The 21700-nt window shown below is 38.9% G+C and overlaps 1 protein-coding gene across 1 annotated transcript in view; it reads left to right on the top strand.

Moving 5' to 3' along the window:
• Window positions 1–20972, top strand: part of LOC124613314 (odorant receptor 43a-like) — a 75772-nt gene extending 54800 nt beyond the window's left edge. The window contains exons 4-5 of the mRNA XM_047142010.1: window positions 14263–14418; window positions 20916–20972. Of these exons, the coding sequence (XP_046997966.1) occupies window positions 14263–14418; window positions 20916–20972 (213 nt within the window). The remainder of the gene's footprint in view (window positions 1–14262; window positions 14419–20915) is intronic.
• Window positions 20973–21700: the final 728 nt, after the last annotated feature.

The following is a 21700-nucleotide window of genomic DNA, read 5'->3' as shown; positions in this document are numbered from 1 at the left end:
AAGCGAAAATGCATTACGACGCGCAAAATTCGATGTTATTGTTTCTCAAGTTACTTTTGTCCTCTGTGATGCATTTGTTTTTAAAGAAAAAACATCATTGCTGTCTTATTTTACGTAGCCTGTGCTTGTAAAATGATGCACTGTAAAGAACTGGGTCAGTTACCTTAGAACAGGTCATTGTATATGCCCTGTAACAAGCATTGTATCTTTTTCATTAAAATAATGACACAGTGAAAATAAACATACGACATGGCTTACACTTATAGTATTGTATGGTGCTAAAAGAACTGTTAATATTATGTGTACATACACGTAAATTGAAGAAAAATGTAGAAAAACGTAACTGCTAACTACGTACAACCTGTTGATGTCAAAAGAAAATGAAATATCTGAGGCCACAACGTGACCGTTATATATCGGTGTGATGTTGACATCATTGGGAAAACAAGAAAATCAATGAACGGTTTTTTATTGGTGATGTGATGAAGACCTCTCGAAGCTTTCGTACTGAGTGTTTCAAGGTGTATTACGTTGAGATATGGAATTCGTCGAATCCGAAAAGTCTGTGTTCTAATTTTTCAGCTTTCTCAGGAATGTCTTATATTTGTGCTGTTAGAGATTGCAGTTGTGTCGTAGTGTCATTGATGACTTCATTAATTTCCTATTCCAAATGACTGTCTGTTCCTAAAGCTTGATTGTTTTCACGTTGTGGCCTGCGACTGTAGCGCTGGGAACTACTTTATTTATCTTCTTGAGAAGCAACTCTTTCTCTCTGTGCGTTGTTTCTTTAATATGTTTTAACTAATTATCTACTTCAACAACTCCTTGCGAAAATAAAGACTGCATCTGTGTCTGATTTTCCGTAAACGCGTCCACATAGTGAGAAATGTTATTTAATTTTGTGTCAATGTGGTTTGTAGCTGATTCTCAAGTGTTTCCCTGTGCTTTCGTAGTTTTTAGACAATGTGACTTGATACCTGACTAGCTATAATTTTGTTACTTTCCTTCTGTTTTGCATCAAGACGTGTCGCTAAAATTTTATTACTTTCTTGTTGTTAAGCCGCTAGAATTTGGTTGTTTTCTGCGAGTAAAATCTCAAGCATAGTTCGAAAATCATTGGTCTGTGAAGCACTGCCGTTAATCATAGTGTGATGAGTGTATTGTTTATAAGTAGTCTCACTGCCTGCTTCTGTTGTGACCTTTCTTTGCATGTCTGTGTTGTTACCGATTCCTCCTGTCTGGAATCTAAAACTTGTAAAGGTGAAACAGATACATCACTCACGAAAGAAATATTTAGTCTTGCAAACACATTGCTATCTGAATTCGGTAACATTTGCATATTTGTTGGAACGAGCCCGTCTGTGAGGGTAGAATCTACATCTTGCATTGCCGAGTTTGTCTGACTTTCTAAAATAGGATACAATAATTCGTCGGAAATCGCGGTATTATTTTTTGTTGACGTAGCTAATGGCTGAACATTACTGGTCTGAGAACTACTGTTTACCATCTTAACGCGTCATCGCGATAAAGAACAATAGTCACAAGAAGATAAATTGTCAAAAGTAAGTATGTTGACTCATATGGGAAATAAAACACAAATGATTAATTTATAAGTGAAGCGCAAAAAGTTATTACGAACAAAATGTTACACATAGCAGTGCACATGTCTGACCACAAAATTCACCAAGATTCCCCGACGCCCGAACCGAACAGAGCTGTCACCAAGTGAAAGTTTCCTTTAACGTTATGTTGTTTTTGTTTGATTTTTTGAACTCTTACTTGCTTGTTTGGTTGGTTGGTTGTAACTTTGCTGTGACTTTGTGCGTTTCCAACAGTGAGAGCAAGCAAATATACACATACACAGACACTCCGGAAGCCACTGTACACTATGTGGCAGAGGGTACCCTGTACCACTACTGCCTGCAACAATACAACGTGAATTTGGTCCTGTATTGTAATCTTTCTAAAAAAAAGTGTGCAAACTGATTAAATCCTGAACTTTACTATTAATCTCTTTCATTAAACAAAGTGGTTCCCGTGCATTAATGATATGTCTAATAATGTTATTCAAGAAATGGTCCCTATACGTTGATAATTTTTGTAGCAAATTGATCCTGAAATGAATATATCTTACATCATAACATAACTGCTTGCAAACACGGTGCTTGCTTCTCTCCATGCGCCAGCTGCAAATTTCTAACTATAATGCTGAGGGCTTAGTGCAATGCTCCAGACAACAAGTAAACATTTTTATACACATCATTGAGTGAAACACTCTTTAAATAAAAATGATTTGGATCAAGGATGTGGACAATGCTCTTAGGTGAAATATTTGTTTAACTAATTGTTTTCAGATTAGCTGATATATTATTATATGCATGAAATTCATGTTACAACACTCATTAACAGTGACAAAGGGCAACACTGAAATCAATCTCTTACTCCCATAAATGTTAGACAAATAATTAATAAACACGAAAAACAGCTTACAGTGAAAATTACTCAATCTTTTACGAAAAATGTGAAGTTCCCTAATATGAACATCTCATTCAACAATGGTTCGAAACTACGCGCGACTGCAATACAACTAAAAAACTATTACCTTCATTCCTCTAATCTCGTTACATCTCATTCCATTCTAAATCGCTAATCGATTCTTTCTCCTCTGTTTTACTTAAACACAGAGGCACTTAACTTTACGTCTGCAATGCCAAGAGTCCTCTTCTCGGCGCCTGACTCATCTCTCCTCGAACGAAAGAACTCCCGCGCTCCTCTCTGCCAAACAGCGATGACAAGACAGCTACTCTGACCAAAGACTGCGCGAGAATAATAACCGATTCAAAATATCGCCTTGTATTTGAGACTTCCAAAGTTTAAACAAAGTCCAGAAATGTAAATAACAAACTCCCAACAGACCTGTTTTAGATATGCAGTAATGGTTGTACGTGTTTCTGTATGTGAAACAGTTCTCGACATGCTGTAGACACTGCATACTTTCTGAAGTCTTATGGAGGGACAAAGGACTATATCCTCCACAGCTCAGGCTAATAATGCAGCTAGCACCTCATTACATACTGGGTTCAGGTCTGACAGGCAGACTCAGTGTCCTCCATATTCTACAGCAAGGCCAAAGAGTTTGGTGGCATCATCCACAGCTAATCAGTCAGTCTGCCCATACATAGTGCGATAGTGTCTCAGTCATGCCATCCACCCCCTGCTTTGATAAATGAAAGCACACAGATGAAATAGTTTGACATCATCATATGGAAAATATACATAGATACATTTTATTTACACACTTTATTTCACAAGTTGGACCTCTTAAGATAAGCCTCACATTGAAACAAAATAAACAAGACTCATGATAGGTTCAAAGTATCATGTTACACAAAACAGTTTACGTTACAAATGGTTAATTCATGGATCCTTGAGACGTTGAACTACCCTATAACCATGACACATGGCTCATTACTACCACACAAATTTTAAATAAATCACAATTACTTCAATGTTGCAAAAATACTAAATCGTGTACTGCTATCTAATTCCAGCACCAGATACAACCCACTTGTTTTAATTCATTGGGTGGCTATCGTCCCCATGAATCGCTATCTGCCTGTAGAATGATCTGAAATGTTAGTCAAACCTGATGTCACCACAAAAGTTGATACTATCTAGCCTAGATTGTATCCACTCTCCTTTTAACCTACCATTTCACTCATAACGAAAGTTGGATCAGAATACATTTTTACAGCTGTCATTGTTGGATCCTGCAGCTCTTCTCTGTTCCCAGAAAGCACCAGTAATTAGTACAAGCATTTTCTTCTGTAATGTATTATTTTTAAAAAAGTCGCAGCACAATAGTTATTGACAAAAGTATAGATTTTACATACAAAATGACAAAATGATATATATGCACATACATATTGCTTAGTACGTAAGAAAAACTTCACATGATAGCATCTTAATCATTGTCATACCTATCTGTCTCTCAGTCTCTCTCTCTCTCTTTATTTACTTATATGTTTACTTATACTTACATCTTACCACCTTTGCGTGGTTTTCATCCTTTACTTCCATCCTAGTTTCATTTCCAACACTTTCTTAAGTTTCTACGAAAATTCTCATGCGATTAAACACCCATGGTACAATGTTTACATGGGCTTTGGGCTTACTGCCATGTGAATATCAAAAAACATTATTCAAAATTCATATGGAAATAAATAAAATTCAAAACTTTTCATTTAAGACAAATTATCATTCTCTATAACTCTGTTGTTGCCTGAGCTTCCTGATGTGATGTATATGAAGCATTCCTTTACACTCTTTATTTTAAGTGTGTCAGCCTCAACTGCGTTTGGGTGTACCACGTTTTCCATTCTATATGGTTCTAAACACACAGGAAAAATTGTGTACAAGTAAGTACCATTTGCTGGATCGGTTATGTGATCTTATTAACACTTATACCCATATATTTTGACCATATCTTATCCAATGAAAGCTGACTGTTCAGTACTAAAACCGGAGGTAAAGACTTCAAATCAGTTGCCTGTTTTATGTTGTCTCGTTGTCTCTATAGACGTGTACCAAGGGAGCAAGGTGAGGATGCTGTTTGGTAACCAGTATCCTCCTTCCATAACACAAACTGCATGCATATGTAAACTGGATTAAAAGTCATTGTGATACAAGCTCTCTGCAATAGTCCATGCTAGCCTCTCTACTGGTGAAGTACAAGTCCGAGATGAACACTATTCTGCTCCCTATGTGCTGCCTGATTCTAGCTAGAGGCTGTAACTGCAACTCCAACTCGGTGGCTCCGGGATGACAGACTGGAACTCACTCGGTGCAACAGACTGGCCCTCCAGTCCGCGCTGGCGATCTAAATACTGGTGGCCGAGAGGGCATTGGCAGCACGTTTCCTGCGAGTCTGTCGTTGGCTTCTATCGATCTTCTCGCAACCTCTTTGCTGCCTGATGTGCTGGGGCCAGCTTACGCCAGCACAGGCAGTTCATTTACACCTTCAAACTAACTTTTTTACTTTATCAACATCGTCAAATTTACTTTGGTTATCTCGTTAACATGATCAACTTTACTTAGAAAGTCACTCAGAAATGCTCATACAACTGACTGACTAGTAGCTTTCCACAGTGACGTGAGTGGTGGAAGTCAGATCCACATCAACTAAGCTAGCCACTGTAGCCTTGCAGTTCTAGGCGCTTCAGTCCGGAACCGCGCTGCTGCTACAGTCGCAGGTTAGAATCTTGCCTCGGGGATGGATGTGTGTGATGTCCTGAGGTTAGTTAGGTCTAATTAGTTCTAAGTCTAGGGAACTGATGACCTCAGGTGTTAAGTCCCATAGTGCTTAGAGTCATTTGAACAGCAACTAAAATATGAGTGACCTTGACTTTTTCATGGAAGACAAACAAACAAATCAACTGCAGCAAGTTCTCTCAGTCTCGACAGGATGATCATATATAAAGCTGCATGATGAGACACCGTTGGCACTTCTGCCTTTTGAGCAGGCTTGCATGAAGCCAAGAACTTTCAAATGCTTTTCTCCTTACTTAAAGTGTGCATTACTCAAATGAATGGGTCAACGAAATTTGTGGACTATTTTGTCAGGAATGCAAAAAACACAGTTTGAATGATCTCCACTTCTTTTCCTAAACTCAGTATCGTCTTTAAATAATTAAATTTACCTAATTACAACACTGTCTTGATTTCTCCACGTCTCCTTCCGCCCTTTCCATGATGTGCCTTTATCGTGCTACTTTATAATATACTCAAGTGAATGCATAATGAAATGATCAAATGCTACATTTTGCAAACGCATGACACCGATATTATTTTTCTTAAGATCGTCCACGGGTCAGTGGCTCAGCCCTAGAGGAGATTTCGAAAGAGTGTCACCAATCATGTTACCTTTACCAGGAATATACATAACTCTGAAATTAAAGTCTTGTAAATGTAGTGCCCACCTTGCTAACCGTCCATGAGTCAACTTTGGGCTCACAAACTTGGTCATCTGACCAAATACTTGACATATGAATTGGAGAAAATGCCATACAACAGATACAGCTTCAAGCTCAGTGACTGAATATTTGAGTTCAAACTTTGTGAGCATCTGGCTCACAAAATCAACAGTAGGACGCCTTATAACTACATCTACCTCAAATTCTTGGGCAAATTCAATACCAAGACCCATCTTAAAATTATCTGAACTTAGACATGAATCTTTACTTATGTCAGGATGTGACAGAAGAGGAGACTCCAAATGAGCCTACTACACAGTCTCAAATATTGCCTTGCTTGGACGTCCCAGTCCCAAAGAATTATCTTATCAGTCATTGCGAATAGTCATGGTGTAGCCTAAGAATTCAAATACATGATTTTTTAGAAAGGTTAATTAATCGCAAGAGTGCAGTAATCTGTTTCCTGGTCTCTGTTTGTCTGTCTCAGTTTCCTTTCGATCACGTGGAATCCCTGATGCAGTCGCAAGGTGTCCAAGAAATTTGACTTGTCTCCTACCAAACTCTGATTTTTCCAGATTCACAGTGACATCATAATTTTTGAAAGTACTCGATAATCTGTCGAAACCCTCTTTATGTGCTTCCCAGCTATCTTCAGCAATTAACATATCATAAATGTAGATGGCTAATTTCTTTCTTAAATCTGCTGGAGGAATAGCATCAAATGTCTGATAAACGCAGCCAGTCCCATTTCTCCTGGTTGGTAACTTGCTGAATGGATAGCAAAAGCCGTAAAATGAGAATCGCGTGAATTTTCACCATAAAGGATGCAACCCAATCTGCCAACAGCTTCAATTTAATGAAAGACAGAAATTTAATACTGTGAAATTTTTGCAAAAATTCATCTGTTGCCTATGATCTATCAGTCTCAGGTACAGTAATTGTTTTAATCTCTCTAGAATCAATCACCAAACAACTATAATGTCCCTTCTTAGGCACCACTAACACACAATTAATATACAAACTGAGAACGAATACAGTCACACAACGCTGCAGCATTTTCTCAGTCCATTCCCTGATTTATAAATTCATAGTATGGGATACAACCTGACAAAGAATCTTTAGCATTCATTAACTGTGTACCAAATGTTCAGAAAACACAGGAGAATAGAATTGCAGTACGCTAGTCAAATTTTCTTTCACTTCTTCATCTGGCTTCTCAATTCAGCCAACCTATTCCCATATTTCTTGTAAAGTACAAACATTTTGTTGGCAATCTAGTAATAGAATTGCACTAGCACTACCCTCACTCATAACAGGCTTTGACAAAAAACAAACAAAAAAAAACCAAAGGTCTGGTGAGAAATTTAAGACAATAGTTTCGATTTTTCCCCCTAAATGCACATTCATTAAAACTCCAAAATCGCCTCAATCATCAAAGTTCTCACGAACGCGAACCCTGGGTGACGTGTTATCCAGTCTTGTCACGAACCCTAGCTATATATAAAGAAACCTGTTCTAAGAGATCTACTTTGAGAACTTTTTCCTGTGAATTTATATGAACATTTAACTAGGGAAAACGTAATGAACTGCATTTTGATTATTTTAGGCTCAAAATAACCCGTTTCATTAACGAAGTATTGAAGTGAACTATGTCAGAATCTGGTAATCAACCCCAAAAGTATGGGTATAGCAAAGTCCTGTAATCACTGCAACCAATAGCGGAATAGTCTGTAATATTGCTCAGTTATTACTACGAAAAACAAATAACTCATAAGCCGTCATGCTGTAATATGACGATCCACAGACTGTAAACGTCATTTTCGTAGTTGGTCAACTGTCAGATTTAAAGTATCCACCGATTTCACGCCTTTCCCAAATGAAAGCGAAAAGCCTTGCTTAAACTGGTTAGAGCCCGCAAGCTAATGCCAGACGACGCAAATCTCGTAATTTATCATATACCGTTGTTAAATGCGTAAACATACTCACGCATACTCACATAAAATCATACCCATCCGAAAGACACGTAAAATACGGGCAATATCTTCCAAAATAAATATCGGAGACGGTAAATAGTAATGGAGATGACTAATAATAAGATAAACAATGTCAACAACTCATGAATACTCTCCCTGTAAATATATTTATTTATAGAAAGAGCAATGGTGGGAAAAAGTGCGTCGCAAAAGGAAAGAAATTACAATCGAAAGTTTTTAAGTTGGAAATACAGAAGCGTCCGATCTTACCCGTCGGCTTTGACCCATGACGTCACAAATACCGCGGAAACGACTATAAACAATTCCAATATGGCGTATATAAAAACATCGCATACGTATTGTAAACACTGAAATACACAAGTTTCACAAAAAGCCTAATGACTGTAACGGGACAAGCGTGGGAAATTAGGGGTTTTTGGGTGCGGAGAAACTAAATATACAGAAATGTAGCCACCGACCGCCATTCAAAACCACGCAAAACAACGAAATAAATCAACATCACAAAACTGACCAAATACCAAAAAACACATTCCTATCCATAATCGGACACTTCCCTTAACCTATATAGCTCAACAGAACCTACCGATCACATCCCCCAATAGAAAACTAAGAAACGAAAGCTTCCCTTACACCTACATACATCGGCACTTATGCAGTTTAGCAGGTACGGAAAAAATTTTTCATTTTTTTTCAAAATTTGATCATCATGTGTCGTTATGCGGTGGGGAAGTCTGCAGTGCCCCCCCATCCCCCCACAGGCTTCATTAGTGTCAAATCAATATTTTCGAATCATAGGCGGCCGCTGCCGCGGCCGCATTCCAAAAAAAAACTCCCAACCTAACCTCAAGTGGGCTACGCTACAGATCAATATGTTCATCAAATTGCTTCATATTACGTATACATGTTCATTAGTGTCAAATCAATATTTTCGAATCATAGGCGGCCCCTGCCGCGGCCGCATTCCAAAAAAAAACTCCCAACCTAACCTCGTATTCAGGGCTACGCTACAGATCAATGTGTAGGTCCCTTACGTCACGGGTCAAAGCCGACGCGTGAGATCGGACGCAATGAGCATTAAATTAACCATTAACTCACTAATAGAAATTCCGCTTCAAATCCAACACCTGAGCAACAGAAAACTGACCCCACCACACGAAACAAACGAAACAAACGAAAACCATGAACACACCACCAGAGAGCACGACAAACAAAAACAAGACATCTACAAACACGCCACAATCGCAAATCAAACTCCGCGCCGTAATGACGTCACACACCACAACACGCTTACGTCACGGGTCAAAGCCGACGGGTAAGATCGGACGCTTCTGTTGACCCGCCGTCATGCTGTAATATGACGATCCACAGACTGTAAACGTCATTTTCGTAGTTGGTCAACTGTCAGATTTAAAGTATCCACCGATTTCACGCCTTTCCCAAATGAAAGCGAAAAGCCTTGCTTAAACTGGTTAGAGCCCGCAAGCTAATGCCAGACGACGCAAATCTCGTAATTTATCATATACCGTTGTTAAATGCGTAAACATACTCACGCATACTCACATAAAATCATACCCATCCGAAAGACACGTAAAATACGGGCAATATCTTCCAAAATAAATATCGGAGACGGTAAATAGTAATGGAGATGACTAATAATAAGATAAACAATGTCAACAACTCATGAATACTCTCCCTGTAAATATATTTATTTATAGAAAGAGCAATGGTGGGAAAAAGTGCGTCGCAAAAGGAAAGAAATTACAATCGAAAGTTTTTAAGTTGATTTCTGAGTCTTTGTAGACAGAAAACTTTGCGTTGTAGCTTATCAGTGCATAGGCGTTGATAAGTGAAGTCGTTAGCGTAATTAAATTAGATCCTCGGCGATAAAATGTACCCGTTTCTTACCTGGTACGTGATCCAATCGGCGACAGCGCTATCCTTCCATTTCCCTTTCAGCATATGTTGGTCGGTAGCAATTGTTGATGCTGTCTGGATTACAATCAAACTGCGCACCAGTAACGTTTTTGACACACACTCTACAATTTTTAACAGCATGACACACGGATTGAAACAGTGAAAAATTCACTTTAACTCGCCAATCGAGAATTTAGTTCATCCACTTTCCAGCAAGCGAATATGTTTGCGAATTCGCAGTTTGGCAAACCAGTTTCACATGTAGTAAACAGTTTAATGGTTTCTGTAGCGACGGTTAACAATTAAATGCTAGCGGAAATCCATTCTGTTGCAAGCGGAACAAGACCCTTGAAAAGTACATTAGATTCTGCAGCTCGCTTCGCTGCAGAACAATTTGGTTGTAATGACGACAATCACCGTCCACTCACGTGTGTATTGTCGCTTCAGTTTGTAACACAACGAAGCACGCAGTATTCAAAAAGTTTAACATTTTCTTTCATAAAGTTCACGTCAATGTCTAGTACAAACCGCATCCGAAACATAAGAGCTCGGCTGCATATTTTGTGTGTCATTTTTATCGGCTGCGGTACTAACACGTTACACACATACACGTGCTCACTTCCCACTGCAGACACTCTGACTCTGTGTGTTCGACTGCAGCTATCGATATCACTCTTGCACCATAGTTCTACACATCACATTTAACTTTATATGTTGCATTTAAAAAAATATATACCAAAGAAGGTCAAGAAAAACTGAAATTTTTCATACTCAAAAATAAGAGTAAACATATTAGTAAGAGCTTCGTATTGTAACATAAATAAAGCAAGACATATTTCACACTACAGGATAAAACAAAAGAAAATGGACTGAAGCACCAAAGATATATGCATAGGGTAATCAGAAGTGAAAGAAAAGAAAAAAATTATCGCTTGCAGTTAGCATTGTCTTCACGCCTAACAACGAAATTCAGTACCCATATGTCTCTTCACCTGTACACTTTTCCAACAATTGCCCCTTTCAGCTTAGTTACCTTAAATGAAGAACCGGTCACCTTTACACTTCTGTAATGCTCATCTACTTACACAGAAACCGGACTACTCGTATCCAGAACACAAGTCAAAATAATTCAGTTAACACATATTCGAAGCACTGGACTCAGCAAATAATTTGCATTTTTCTGACCCTCACTAAGCAAAAGTTCTCTCAGATCTTCAAAGTTCAGCATGTTCACTTGTTCACAGCTGCTGTTTGTCATATTTTCAGCAGCGAAGTTAGGTGTGGACAGCATTTGTCAATCACATGGTTGAAGGCTCTCTGCACACACATCGTTCCATGGGTCGGTAGAACGCATCTCCGTAGTATACGGACCTGAATTTCTATGATTCCAGTGACCGCCTCTGACATTTCCACTATTACCTTCATTATGACCAAATCGTCTACCATTCCAGCCATCTCTACCTCTTCTAAAACCGTTATCTCATACGATCAGGCATGTTGTGCTGATATCTCGACCCCTTCCACATCCATCATGGCGTGAATTGGGATTTTAATTATGACTCTTTTGTAGCCTGAGATGAGGATAAGACAACTGATTATCATTCGTTCAATGACTACTCTCATCACTGCTATCATGTTCTAACTCTTGCAGTATGAAATTCTTCTACATCATCTTTAACACGGTCAGCATGAACAATTCGTTGTAAATGTGAAAGATGTTTTTTAAGACAAATGCGAAACAACAGGATAGTAGAGACTGTACACAAATTGACTTTTCAGCTACATATGTTCAAAGAAAAATGCAGTTTTATTCACAACGGAATGATTGAAAATTTGTATGATTAGAATACCGCGTTTTACTCTGCGTTGTGCTGCCTCAGACCAATATGCAAACAAGAACAAATGTCTAAACTCCTCATAAAATTCATAATTATTAACCACAATGTGCTTTGAACGGTATGCTTATCTCCCAAGCAACCACATATCAATCTAATCTTATGAGCAGCTGGCCATGTTAGTGGGAGTGAAATATCAAATTGCTCTAACTAAGCACAAGGATGACTAGTATTTGATGTATTTATGAACACATAAGCTTTCTAATAGATTCTAAATGATTATGGTCAAAATTAGATAAGCTTTCACAATTTGCATTCTCATATTTGAAATGACTGTGACTATAATGGATTCTCCTTCCTTCATAACACAGGATCCGGGTTACCTTCATGACCCAACTTCTCATTATCATCATTTGCATGACTACACAATGCCCCTCAGCAATACCTGTCAGATCTAAAACTTCATTTTATTTTTTGCAATTTGAAAGTAATGAAGTATATACCCTTTGACACAGATCATACTGCTGGTCCATCAGCATCAAGCTATTTCTTCTATTGAAGAAAAACTGTCGAAAAACGACCATATGTTTTAAATTTTCCTTTTAGAATACCTCTTACTGTATATCTGTCTCCACGAGAAACATTGTACATACCATGCAAAAAAACCAGAGCGCAGAGTTTTGTTGATTTGTCATAAAATAAAGAAGGCAGTCAAATTAACAAATCACAACAAGAGTCTGCTATCACACATTTCTAAATCTAAAGCAGAACGTAAGTAAATAAATTAATCATTCAAACTGTGCCTCACGATAGTTGAGGACAACGAAAATAATGTTGAGATCAGTAAAAAAGGATTTCAGCATTCCTTTGTAAACCACTCATGTTGCAGGCTGCCCCATTTACTTTCTTCAATATTCCACTTCAAATACAAATTGTATTAATTATCTAATTTGTCCCTCTGATAATTAATAAAGATAAGACTTCCAGTCCAGACTGTACATAGATCAGGTTCCTTTTGTACTAACTGATATCCATAGTTAGCAACAAATACAAGTGATAGCATGATAGAAGATCCGTACATGAAAACTGGAAATTGGCGCAGATCGCACCAATACTCAAGAAAGAAAATAGGAGTAACCCGCTGAATGTCTCTGGAGTATCACTTCAGTTGCGTGAGTGAATTCGTGATTTCCTGCCAGGAAGGTCACGTTTGGTAATTAGCGAGAAAAACCATCGATTGAAGCAAAATTGTTATCTTTTGTTCCCCAAGAAAGCGTTAATAACGCCTTTGTTGTTCCTACCTACGTAAATGATTTATGAGACAGCCTCAGCAGCCCTCTTAAATTGTTTATTGGTGATGCTGTCATTTACCGTCATGTAATGTCATGCCGAACGGGGTGACCGAGCGGTTCTAGGCGCTACAGTCTGGAACCGAGCGACCACTACGGTCGCAGGTTCGAATCCTGCCGCGGGCATGGATGTGTGTGGTGTCGTTAGGTTAGTTAGGTTTAAGTAGTTCTAAGTTCTGGGGACTGATGACCTTAGAAGTTAAGTCCCATAGTGCTCAGAGCCATTTGAACCATTTTTTGTGCTGTCATCAGAAGGACAAAACCAATTGCAAAATGATTTAGACAAGATATCTGTAGAATGCGAAAAGTGTCAAATGACTTTTTAATAATGAAATGTGTGAGATCATCCACGTGAGTGCCAAAAGATATCCGTTAAATCTGGGTTACAAAAAATTACACATTTCTGAAAGCTGTCAATTCAACTAAAGACTTAGGAATTACAGTTACCTACAACTTAAACTGGAACAATCACATAGATAACGTAGTGGACAATTCGAACCAAAGATTTTGTTTTATTGGCAGAACACTTAGAAGACGCACAGGTCTGCTAAAGAGACAGCCTAAACTACTCTGTCCTCTTCTGGATTACTACTCTGCATTGTGGTATCCGTAACAGATAGAACTGACGGAGGAACTCGGACAAGTTAATAAAAAAAGGTATGTATTATAGCGAAATAGGGGAGAGAGTTTCACGGATATGATGCGCGAGATGGGGTGGCAACCATCAAAACACAGGCGTTTTTCGCCGCACCGAGATCTTTTCACGAAATTACAATCGGCATTTTTGTCCTCTGAGTGCGACAACATTTTATTGACGCCACCCTACATAAGGAGAATCGATCATCATAATAAGCCAAGAGAAATCAGAGCTCACAGGGAAAAAAATTAAGAGTTCGTTCTTCCCGCTCGCTATTCGACAGTGAATCAGTAGAGAAATGGTGTGAAGACTGTTCGCTGCACCCTTTGCCAAGCACTTAAGTATGAATTGGAGAGCAGTCATGTAGATGTAGATGTAAATGTGGATGTAGTAGTTTATCATAAATAGATACTATAGGATCTATTTAATCTATTCGTTTTTAAATGTAACTGTGAAGGGTCTTAAACTCTTACCATGGACTTGGTGTGTTGGACAGTTAATGAGGCACTGACTAGAGCTTCGTGTTTCCGGCTGTTTACACGTAATGCTTCGTGTACGCAGGGGGAGGCAGTGTCGAGTGCGGTGTACAGCTGTGCGTGGCCCGAGAGCGGCTGCCGACTGCAGCGGTCCCTGCTGCTGGTAATGTGCCGCGCCCAGAGGCCGCTGGTGCTCACCGCCGGCCGCATGTTCCCCATCAACAGGGCCACCTTCCTGTCGGTAAGCACCGTGGGGGTAGAATAAGGGGAGATGGCGCTACAGACTTACGCTGTACCACAGTCTAACGTAGCAGTCGCGACACTCACAGCTGTAAAAGTTGTTACCGTTTGACAGATGGAGCGACACTAGCGGTGACTAAGGTGAACGCCAGACGCGTCGTAAGCATAATGTTTCTTTTGCATCCATTTCCTCCGTAATTTACGAAATATTTGAGTTATTTTCCTGCCTCCAACGGTTTGTGTAGTATCAGAAGGCATATATGTTTCTAAAAATGATTCTAAAATAAGCGCAGGTATGGACAAAAACAGTGAATCGAGTGGCAAGCTACAACACATTCGTGAAGAAATACTTGTGACGTTGGATAGAACTGCAGCTTACGACGTTGATATCAAAAGAATGTAAACACACAGATTCACACCTAAGAAGCACAGACATGTACCTCTACATGCAACAGCGATCTAAAGCCCATTTACCGTTCTGTAGGCCTACTGTGTTTGTCATTGTCGTCGCTTGTTGCCACAAGTACGACCTTCATCTTTATATTATTCTAAGTGGGACAAGCAACTGCCAAATAGTGGGAGAAATATGTTGAAAACATTACAATGAGCTGGTTACATTACGTTTCACGCAAAACCAAATATTTGAATAATTTTCAAACAATCTGTCAGTGAACAAGGTGCTAACAAAATAATGTCATTACACGAAGGAAGCAAAGAAAATTAAGTGACTAACAACAGAAGTGTATGAAATACATACCAAACCTTACGCTTTTGTAAGACACGATTAACTACACTTAATCTAACCACTTCATCGTGAAAGCAGTCTATGTTGACGATTCACACGAATTTGGCACTGATAGTGGAGAGTTGAACTGGCTGCTTCTGTGTCATAGGACTGTTTTACAGCTTTAGAGGGATTGTCGAATCTTTGTGGCAGTTTCCTCTTCATCGTCAGTTGAGGTGGCTTATTTGGGATGTCAAACAGTGTGGGTACTGCATTCCACACGAGTTTATTATTGTCTGCGTACATGAACTGGTTTTGTTCTAAATGTAGCGAACAAAACCTAATATTATTATACAGGTAAACTGGGTCTTTTTTCATGAGGTCTTCTCGTCTGCTATCAACTAGCCATTTTCTGCTCCTAAAACGAAACATTAATCATTAATACACATGTAGTTTGCAAGTGAATCCTGACGATACAGTTTAGTAACATGATCCTTAGGAAACCAAAAAAAGACAGCTCTGGTGTTTTCTTCCTGTTGCCATTTATTGCGCTAGAAACGCTCCCGCTTGTAAAAAGCATTGTAGAAATCAAAATAAACAACCACTATTCGCTTTCACGATCGCGCCGAAATCACAGTTTAAGTTACTGGCCGACTGGGGCGCTGCTGGCGCGGTAGGCAACAAAGTCGAGGCGAAGCGGCGTGACTGATATGTTAGACTGTGGGTGGATGTATGTTGTTTTGAAGCCAGTGGGCGGGTCCTGCCGCCATCTTGGATCCCCAAAACATTAGCAGACGAGTGTTTACAATTGCTTCTTGTTCGTTATTTTTGTCGTGTGCACGCGATATTTGTTTTGTGTAGTAAATGTTACACTGTTTTAGTGATCAACACAGCATAAGGAACGTAACTTCAAACGTTTTTCTGTTCTTAAATGCGTATTCGATACAGCAATTTGCAGGCTAACACGACAACACAGTGATTAATGTAATGATCTAAATAGCCTGGACTTAGGTAGGGAACTTTGCTTTAACAAATATGTAACCCTTTAAATACTTATAATTTAACCTCTGTAACAGGTGTTCTACACATTTTACTGAAGATTTAATTAACTACATGTAGTTACATTACTTTTATATTAAATTATTGCATTTTAAAACATTAGTGCAAGTTTCCAGGATATTTCTTGCCAGGACTTTCAAGTTACTTGGGAATAAACAAACAATGAAAACCAAGTGTATTGCTCACCTCCAGAGAGCTCTTCGCGTTGGATTGATAGGAAATCTAAAGTCAAATCACAGAAATAAAACCATATTGTAAAACTTTACAGTGCATCAGAGTTTCAAGTATATATAATAAAATAGCGCTTAAATAAGTCCACTTGCGAATGAAATGTGATTTGTTTAAATTTTAGACTACAATCAGAACGATTAGTGCACCCGTAAGCGACGCAAACTGGCATTTTTTTATCAAAACACTTCACGACTACACGGAATCAAATCAGAAGAAGCGAATGTTTTGGGGTAGCTAACATGGCGGATCTTCACTGGTGTCGGCTTCACGTTTGTGACGTCATGACAACTCCTCCTATTTTTACCTCCATGGTAAGCACACAGCTGCCTGGAGTCTTAGGCCAGTTACTGGATGCAAGGTTGCAAAACCCCACGGTGTGTGGATGTGAAATCGTACCGGAATGATGGAACTGCCCAGGCTCCGTCACACACCCCACAAGACCCAATGTCAAATTTTAATTGCCTGACGGAATCACTTTCTTAAAAATGACCCTATCATGGAATCTTAAGGTGAAAAATTGCTTTAAATCTGTACGGAATGATTATTTTTACTCAATCGACAAATAACAGTAGTAGTACGAGGGTGATTCAATAATTAAAGAGACAAATAGAGCAGTACTTTAGTTTGTATCTTACCTCTTTTTTGCTCTTCCATTACTTCAAGTTTTTAGGCCAAAAATGCATAGTTCTATAGGCTACATATCAAGCGAGTCGATAGCACAATAAATGTGATCTTGTAACCTGCCTTCCTCAAGAATAGATTTATATAAGTTTACCTTCAGTCACTCGAGACAGAAACTCTGTGCTTGACTGGTATGACTGAGCAAGTGACTGATCGCCAACTCCACTAAAATCGAATTTTTCCGTCTGGTTACTCACGTTATATTTCATTCATTTAAGTCTAGGATTAGTTGCCATTCCTTGCACTAGTCACCATCAGCTTGAAGTCTCTTAGCACTGCACACCAATTTCCTAATGATTTCATTCTGCTGTAGCCAAAAGGGTCGTCTGTGAATCGTTTAACAATAATTATTTTTATACCTGTATATTTTGCTACAGTGACACAGTTCTACATATATAGAATGGACATTTAATGCTATTGAAGGCCGTAAGTACATAATTACGTGAGATATACAATTAAATCCTAACGAAAGGTGTTTTTCTGTGTTCCTTGCTTAATTTTCTATGTTTACGCAACAAACTCTGTGTATGGTACTCAGTAATCAAACATTCGAGGTTCAGTGAATTTGATGTTCAGGATGAGGTGCATTCCTGGTTTGTGAAACATTTTTGATTAGTTCTTTCGAAAACTATTCTTCAGGGCCTGTTCGTTTTGCTTTTCTGCCAGAACAGTAACCCTATAGACGATAAAAACAGGAACCTTCGGCATCTCGATAACAAGGAGGACAATCACATGTTATCAAATGCCCCAACGATTTTTTTTAAAAAAGAGGAAGATTAGAATTTAACATCATCTTGACGTCGAGATCATTACAGATGTTAGAGCACATCTCTCTCGATGTACTTCTCTATAGAAGCTCTGAAGCGTAAGGCACTCTTTGTAGCGCTCTTCGTTGACTTTTCCTTTCTAAATCTATTCTGATTAAGCCTATAAATTACCTGTTGTGAATGCCGCATCCTCTCACTTCTTTTCAAAGTAAGAATTGCCTATTGTCAGTTCCCCATCCTGTCACTTCTTTTTAAAGTAGAAATTGCCTCATGACAGTTCCACAACGTCACACTTCTTCCATATGGTGACCTCAACCGTTTCCTATGAATTTTGTATTCTTTCTCGAAGAAGGCAACCACTGTAAAATTTTGTGATGAATTTTCCGACAATGTCTCTCAATACCTGTTGAAATCCGGGCTTGTATTCTGCCAGGCCCCGAAGTCTTGCCATAGCTATTTCATTTTCAGCGGGAGATATTACTGTAGAGGCTTACTCTTACGGCATAACGTCTGTTCCTGTAGTTGCTTTTGTCGATGTGTCACAGTTTGCGTTCAAACAAAGATCGCATAAAAAACTTAACTGAATTCTCGCACTTCTTTGCTTTAGTACCCTCTTGTTTTATCATAGTGTGCAGTACCACTGGGTAACCAAACCTCTTCTTATTTAAAAACAAAAGGAAGACTAGAATTTAACGCCCTCTCGATGTCGAGATCATTATTAGAACACATGCTCGGATTATGGAAGGATGGAGAAGGAAACCGGCTGTGCTTTTTTCAAAGGAACCGTCCCAGCATTTGCCTCGAGTGATTTCGGGAATCAGGTGAAACCACATAGGTGACCGGACGGGAATATGAACCGTCGTCCTCCCGAATGCGAGTCCACTCTTCTCAACGTTGCGTCACCTCGCTCGGTCTAATCCAGCGGTTCCGAAACTTTCTGAGACCATTACCCCTTAGTACAATCAAATATTAGCTAGTAACCGCCCCCCCCCCCTCTTCCTTCCCCTTGCCCACTATACCACCACCACTATCAACCATCAACAAAATCTTCCTCTGAGCAGTTCCATTTCTCAATGACGAAAGATAAATGATATTTAGTGGTTGTAGCTGTTTCATTAAAACACGAACGAATGTGTCAATGAGACAATTGATATTTGTTATTCCTAACAGCGCTTTTGTAAAGAACGATGAAGCAAATTTCAGTGCATCGCGATTGCTACTTACAGTGCCATCTCTGAGAAGAAAGAAACTGTCCCCAATGAGGGTAGACACTTGTTACGAAATATGTTTGCTGTGCGCTACTTCTCTACCTACGACATTTGCTTCGCCCACACCCTGCACTCCCATTTAAAATAAATCGAATTAAAATACGTGCACTAAACTTGTTGCTTGAAAATCTTTTGATTGTTGAACTCCTTCTTTTTGAATTAGCAGAAATTGGACAACTTCCGGCTGTGAGAGCCCTGTGTCTGAAGATTGCCCCTAATAATAATAATAATAATAATAATAATACAGTGTTGGCCCTGCACCAGTGGAGTAGCCTTTACGTAGCTACTGTTCTGTTACGCTGTCAATTAGTTTGTCTGTTGTTGCGAAGTGAAGAAGGAAGCAATTTCTAGTCTGTTGCGGGTACTATGTACAACTCAGAAAAGGCATTTTAATGAGATATTTAAGTATATGTCATATATAAGTTTCCATTTTACTGTTGCAGATGCATAGTAAGAAGTATGTAGTGGAATGACTATGTGAGGAAAATTTTGTTTATAAATTTGTTTCACAAGCTGTAATCTCCACCGCACTGTGTCTCACGTTAATGCTAGTATTTAAAAAAAATGTATTTTTGGTAACTTCTGTAATTAGTATTACAGTGTCACGAATTAGCGGTAGCAGAACGGCTTTCAAAGATTATTTAGTTTCGTGATCGAAAGCCAATTTATCCCTCAGCAATTTTCGTTTTATGTGTCATGAGGTAATCAACATCAGGTTGGAAACCACTGGTCTAATCTGTTCTGTCACCCGTTTATTCTTACTGTATTCACCAAATGTTGTAAGGGTGTTGTCGTATGAAGTATTCCTTTGTTACTTCCCCCGCGTGTTTTACAGTTCTTTATATTTTTCTTTGTTCTTCGGTTCTTCTGGACCTACTGTTGTCAGGAAGAGTTTTCTTTATTCTGGGATTTTGCTTCTCGCTTTTTGAAAAATTATTTGAGAGTAATTACTATCCTACGCACGTTGTGAACTTCTGTAGTTATTTTGCGGCCCATGTCAGCAATTTCATCTGTCCCACCATTATTCTGTCCGCCACAGCGCCTACATAGCATTTCGGTAAGTAATATTCGCTCCTCTTTTCATATTCATTCACGAATGTGTGTAGTTTTCCCCCCTTTCCAGTTCCCTAATGATCGAAAATAGGACAGATATTCATAGGACATTTTCGGTTCGCTTTCACACGTAGAATCACCTCACTATAAAATTCTTCTGAAACGTTTGGGTTTATACCTCTTCGAACATCTATTTGGACATTTCTCTAATTGTGAGCAGATTGCTGAGTTTTTTTCTAGTACATTCGCTTCGGAAAAAGTTGGAATGTGGCGCATTTTTTTCCAGTTTTGTTGCAGGTGTTTTGTTAAACATAGTATACAAACTATTGGGAGTTTTATTCATCTTTTTGCGCTCTTTCAGTTTATGACTGTGTTCTCCAAACGTGAACAAATTGGTTTGTCTGCTTTGCAGCGCTTTGCGACGTCTCCCGAAATGTGAGGGACAATTTTTTTGCTATCACCAAACAGTGTTTTACTAACATGGGCCGAATCTTGTGTAAAACTAACGCTCTCCTCAGTATGGGAATTGTTTCCAATATGTGATGTTGAGTTTGCTTTACGACCCTGCTTTGACTCTATATGCGTCTGTATGTATGAAAGTATGCAGGTACAAATGTCCTTACGAACGCGAATTTTTTCATCATACATAAATAAGTTGTAGCGAACTGTTGTTATTTAACTCTCAGCTCTACATCTTTTTATGATTCTTTTACAGTTGGTGAATGCGACTTACTCGTACTACACCGTGCTGAAGAATGTGAACAACCACTGAGAAGAAAAAACACTAGTTGATCACCTCTAGCGACGGACCGCTTGTTTCCTCGTTCGTCACTCTGCTCGTCCTGGGGCCTTAAGATGCTCGACACTCTCGGCTCTCCACTAGCGGACACGGCTCTTATGGCAAATGCGATGATGACTCATTTGTTGCAGCAGCACTACATCACCAAATTACATTTAATTCTACAAGAACACCACCGTTACATAATTAGATTTAATTTTCTTTATTGCACATATTCTGTAACAGAGTAAAACAATAAAGTCAGTGTTCCAGTATTGTCTGTAATGAATAAGCAAACAAAAGTTAACATTCATATCGTCGTAATCGATTATCGACTGTAGAACGAAAGTCGATCACGACACCTATAAACACACTCTCTGACCCAACCCAAACTTTGTATTAAGTTAAATCCAGTTTTGGTTTATACATAAGACATATTTGTGACAACAGCACCGCACTGGTACCATACAGTCCCCCCAAACTGTATTTTAGGATTACCCTAGAAATCCATATTTCGTATGTTGTAATCACTTTAATACGTTATCCCATTTTTTGCTATCATGAACTGTGGCCCTGTAACAACTGAAGACCATAATAGGATAACAAGTTTCGTGGGGGACCAACTTATTAGACCAATGCCAAATTGTATCACATATTTACAAAGGTAGCTGATGTGTAATATTCAGATTCAGTTGCAAAACTGTTTTGAAAAGTAATATTTA

This window comes from Schistocerca americana, chromosome 4, assembly GCF_021461395.2.
Source record: "Schistocerca americana isolate TAMUIC-IGC-003095 chromosome 4, iqSchAmer2.1, whole genome shotgun sequence".
Lineage (NCBI taxonomy): Eukaryota > Metazoa > Arthropoda > Insecta > Orthoptera > Acrididae > Schistocerca > Schistocerca americana.
This window is presented reverse-complemented; position numbering and strand designations above follow the sequence as displayed.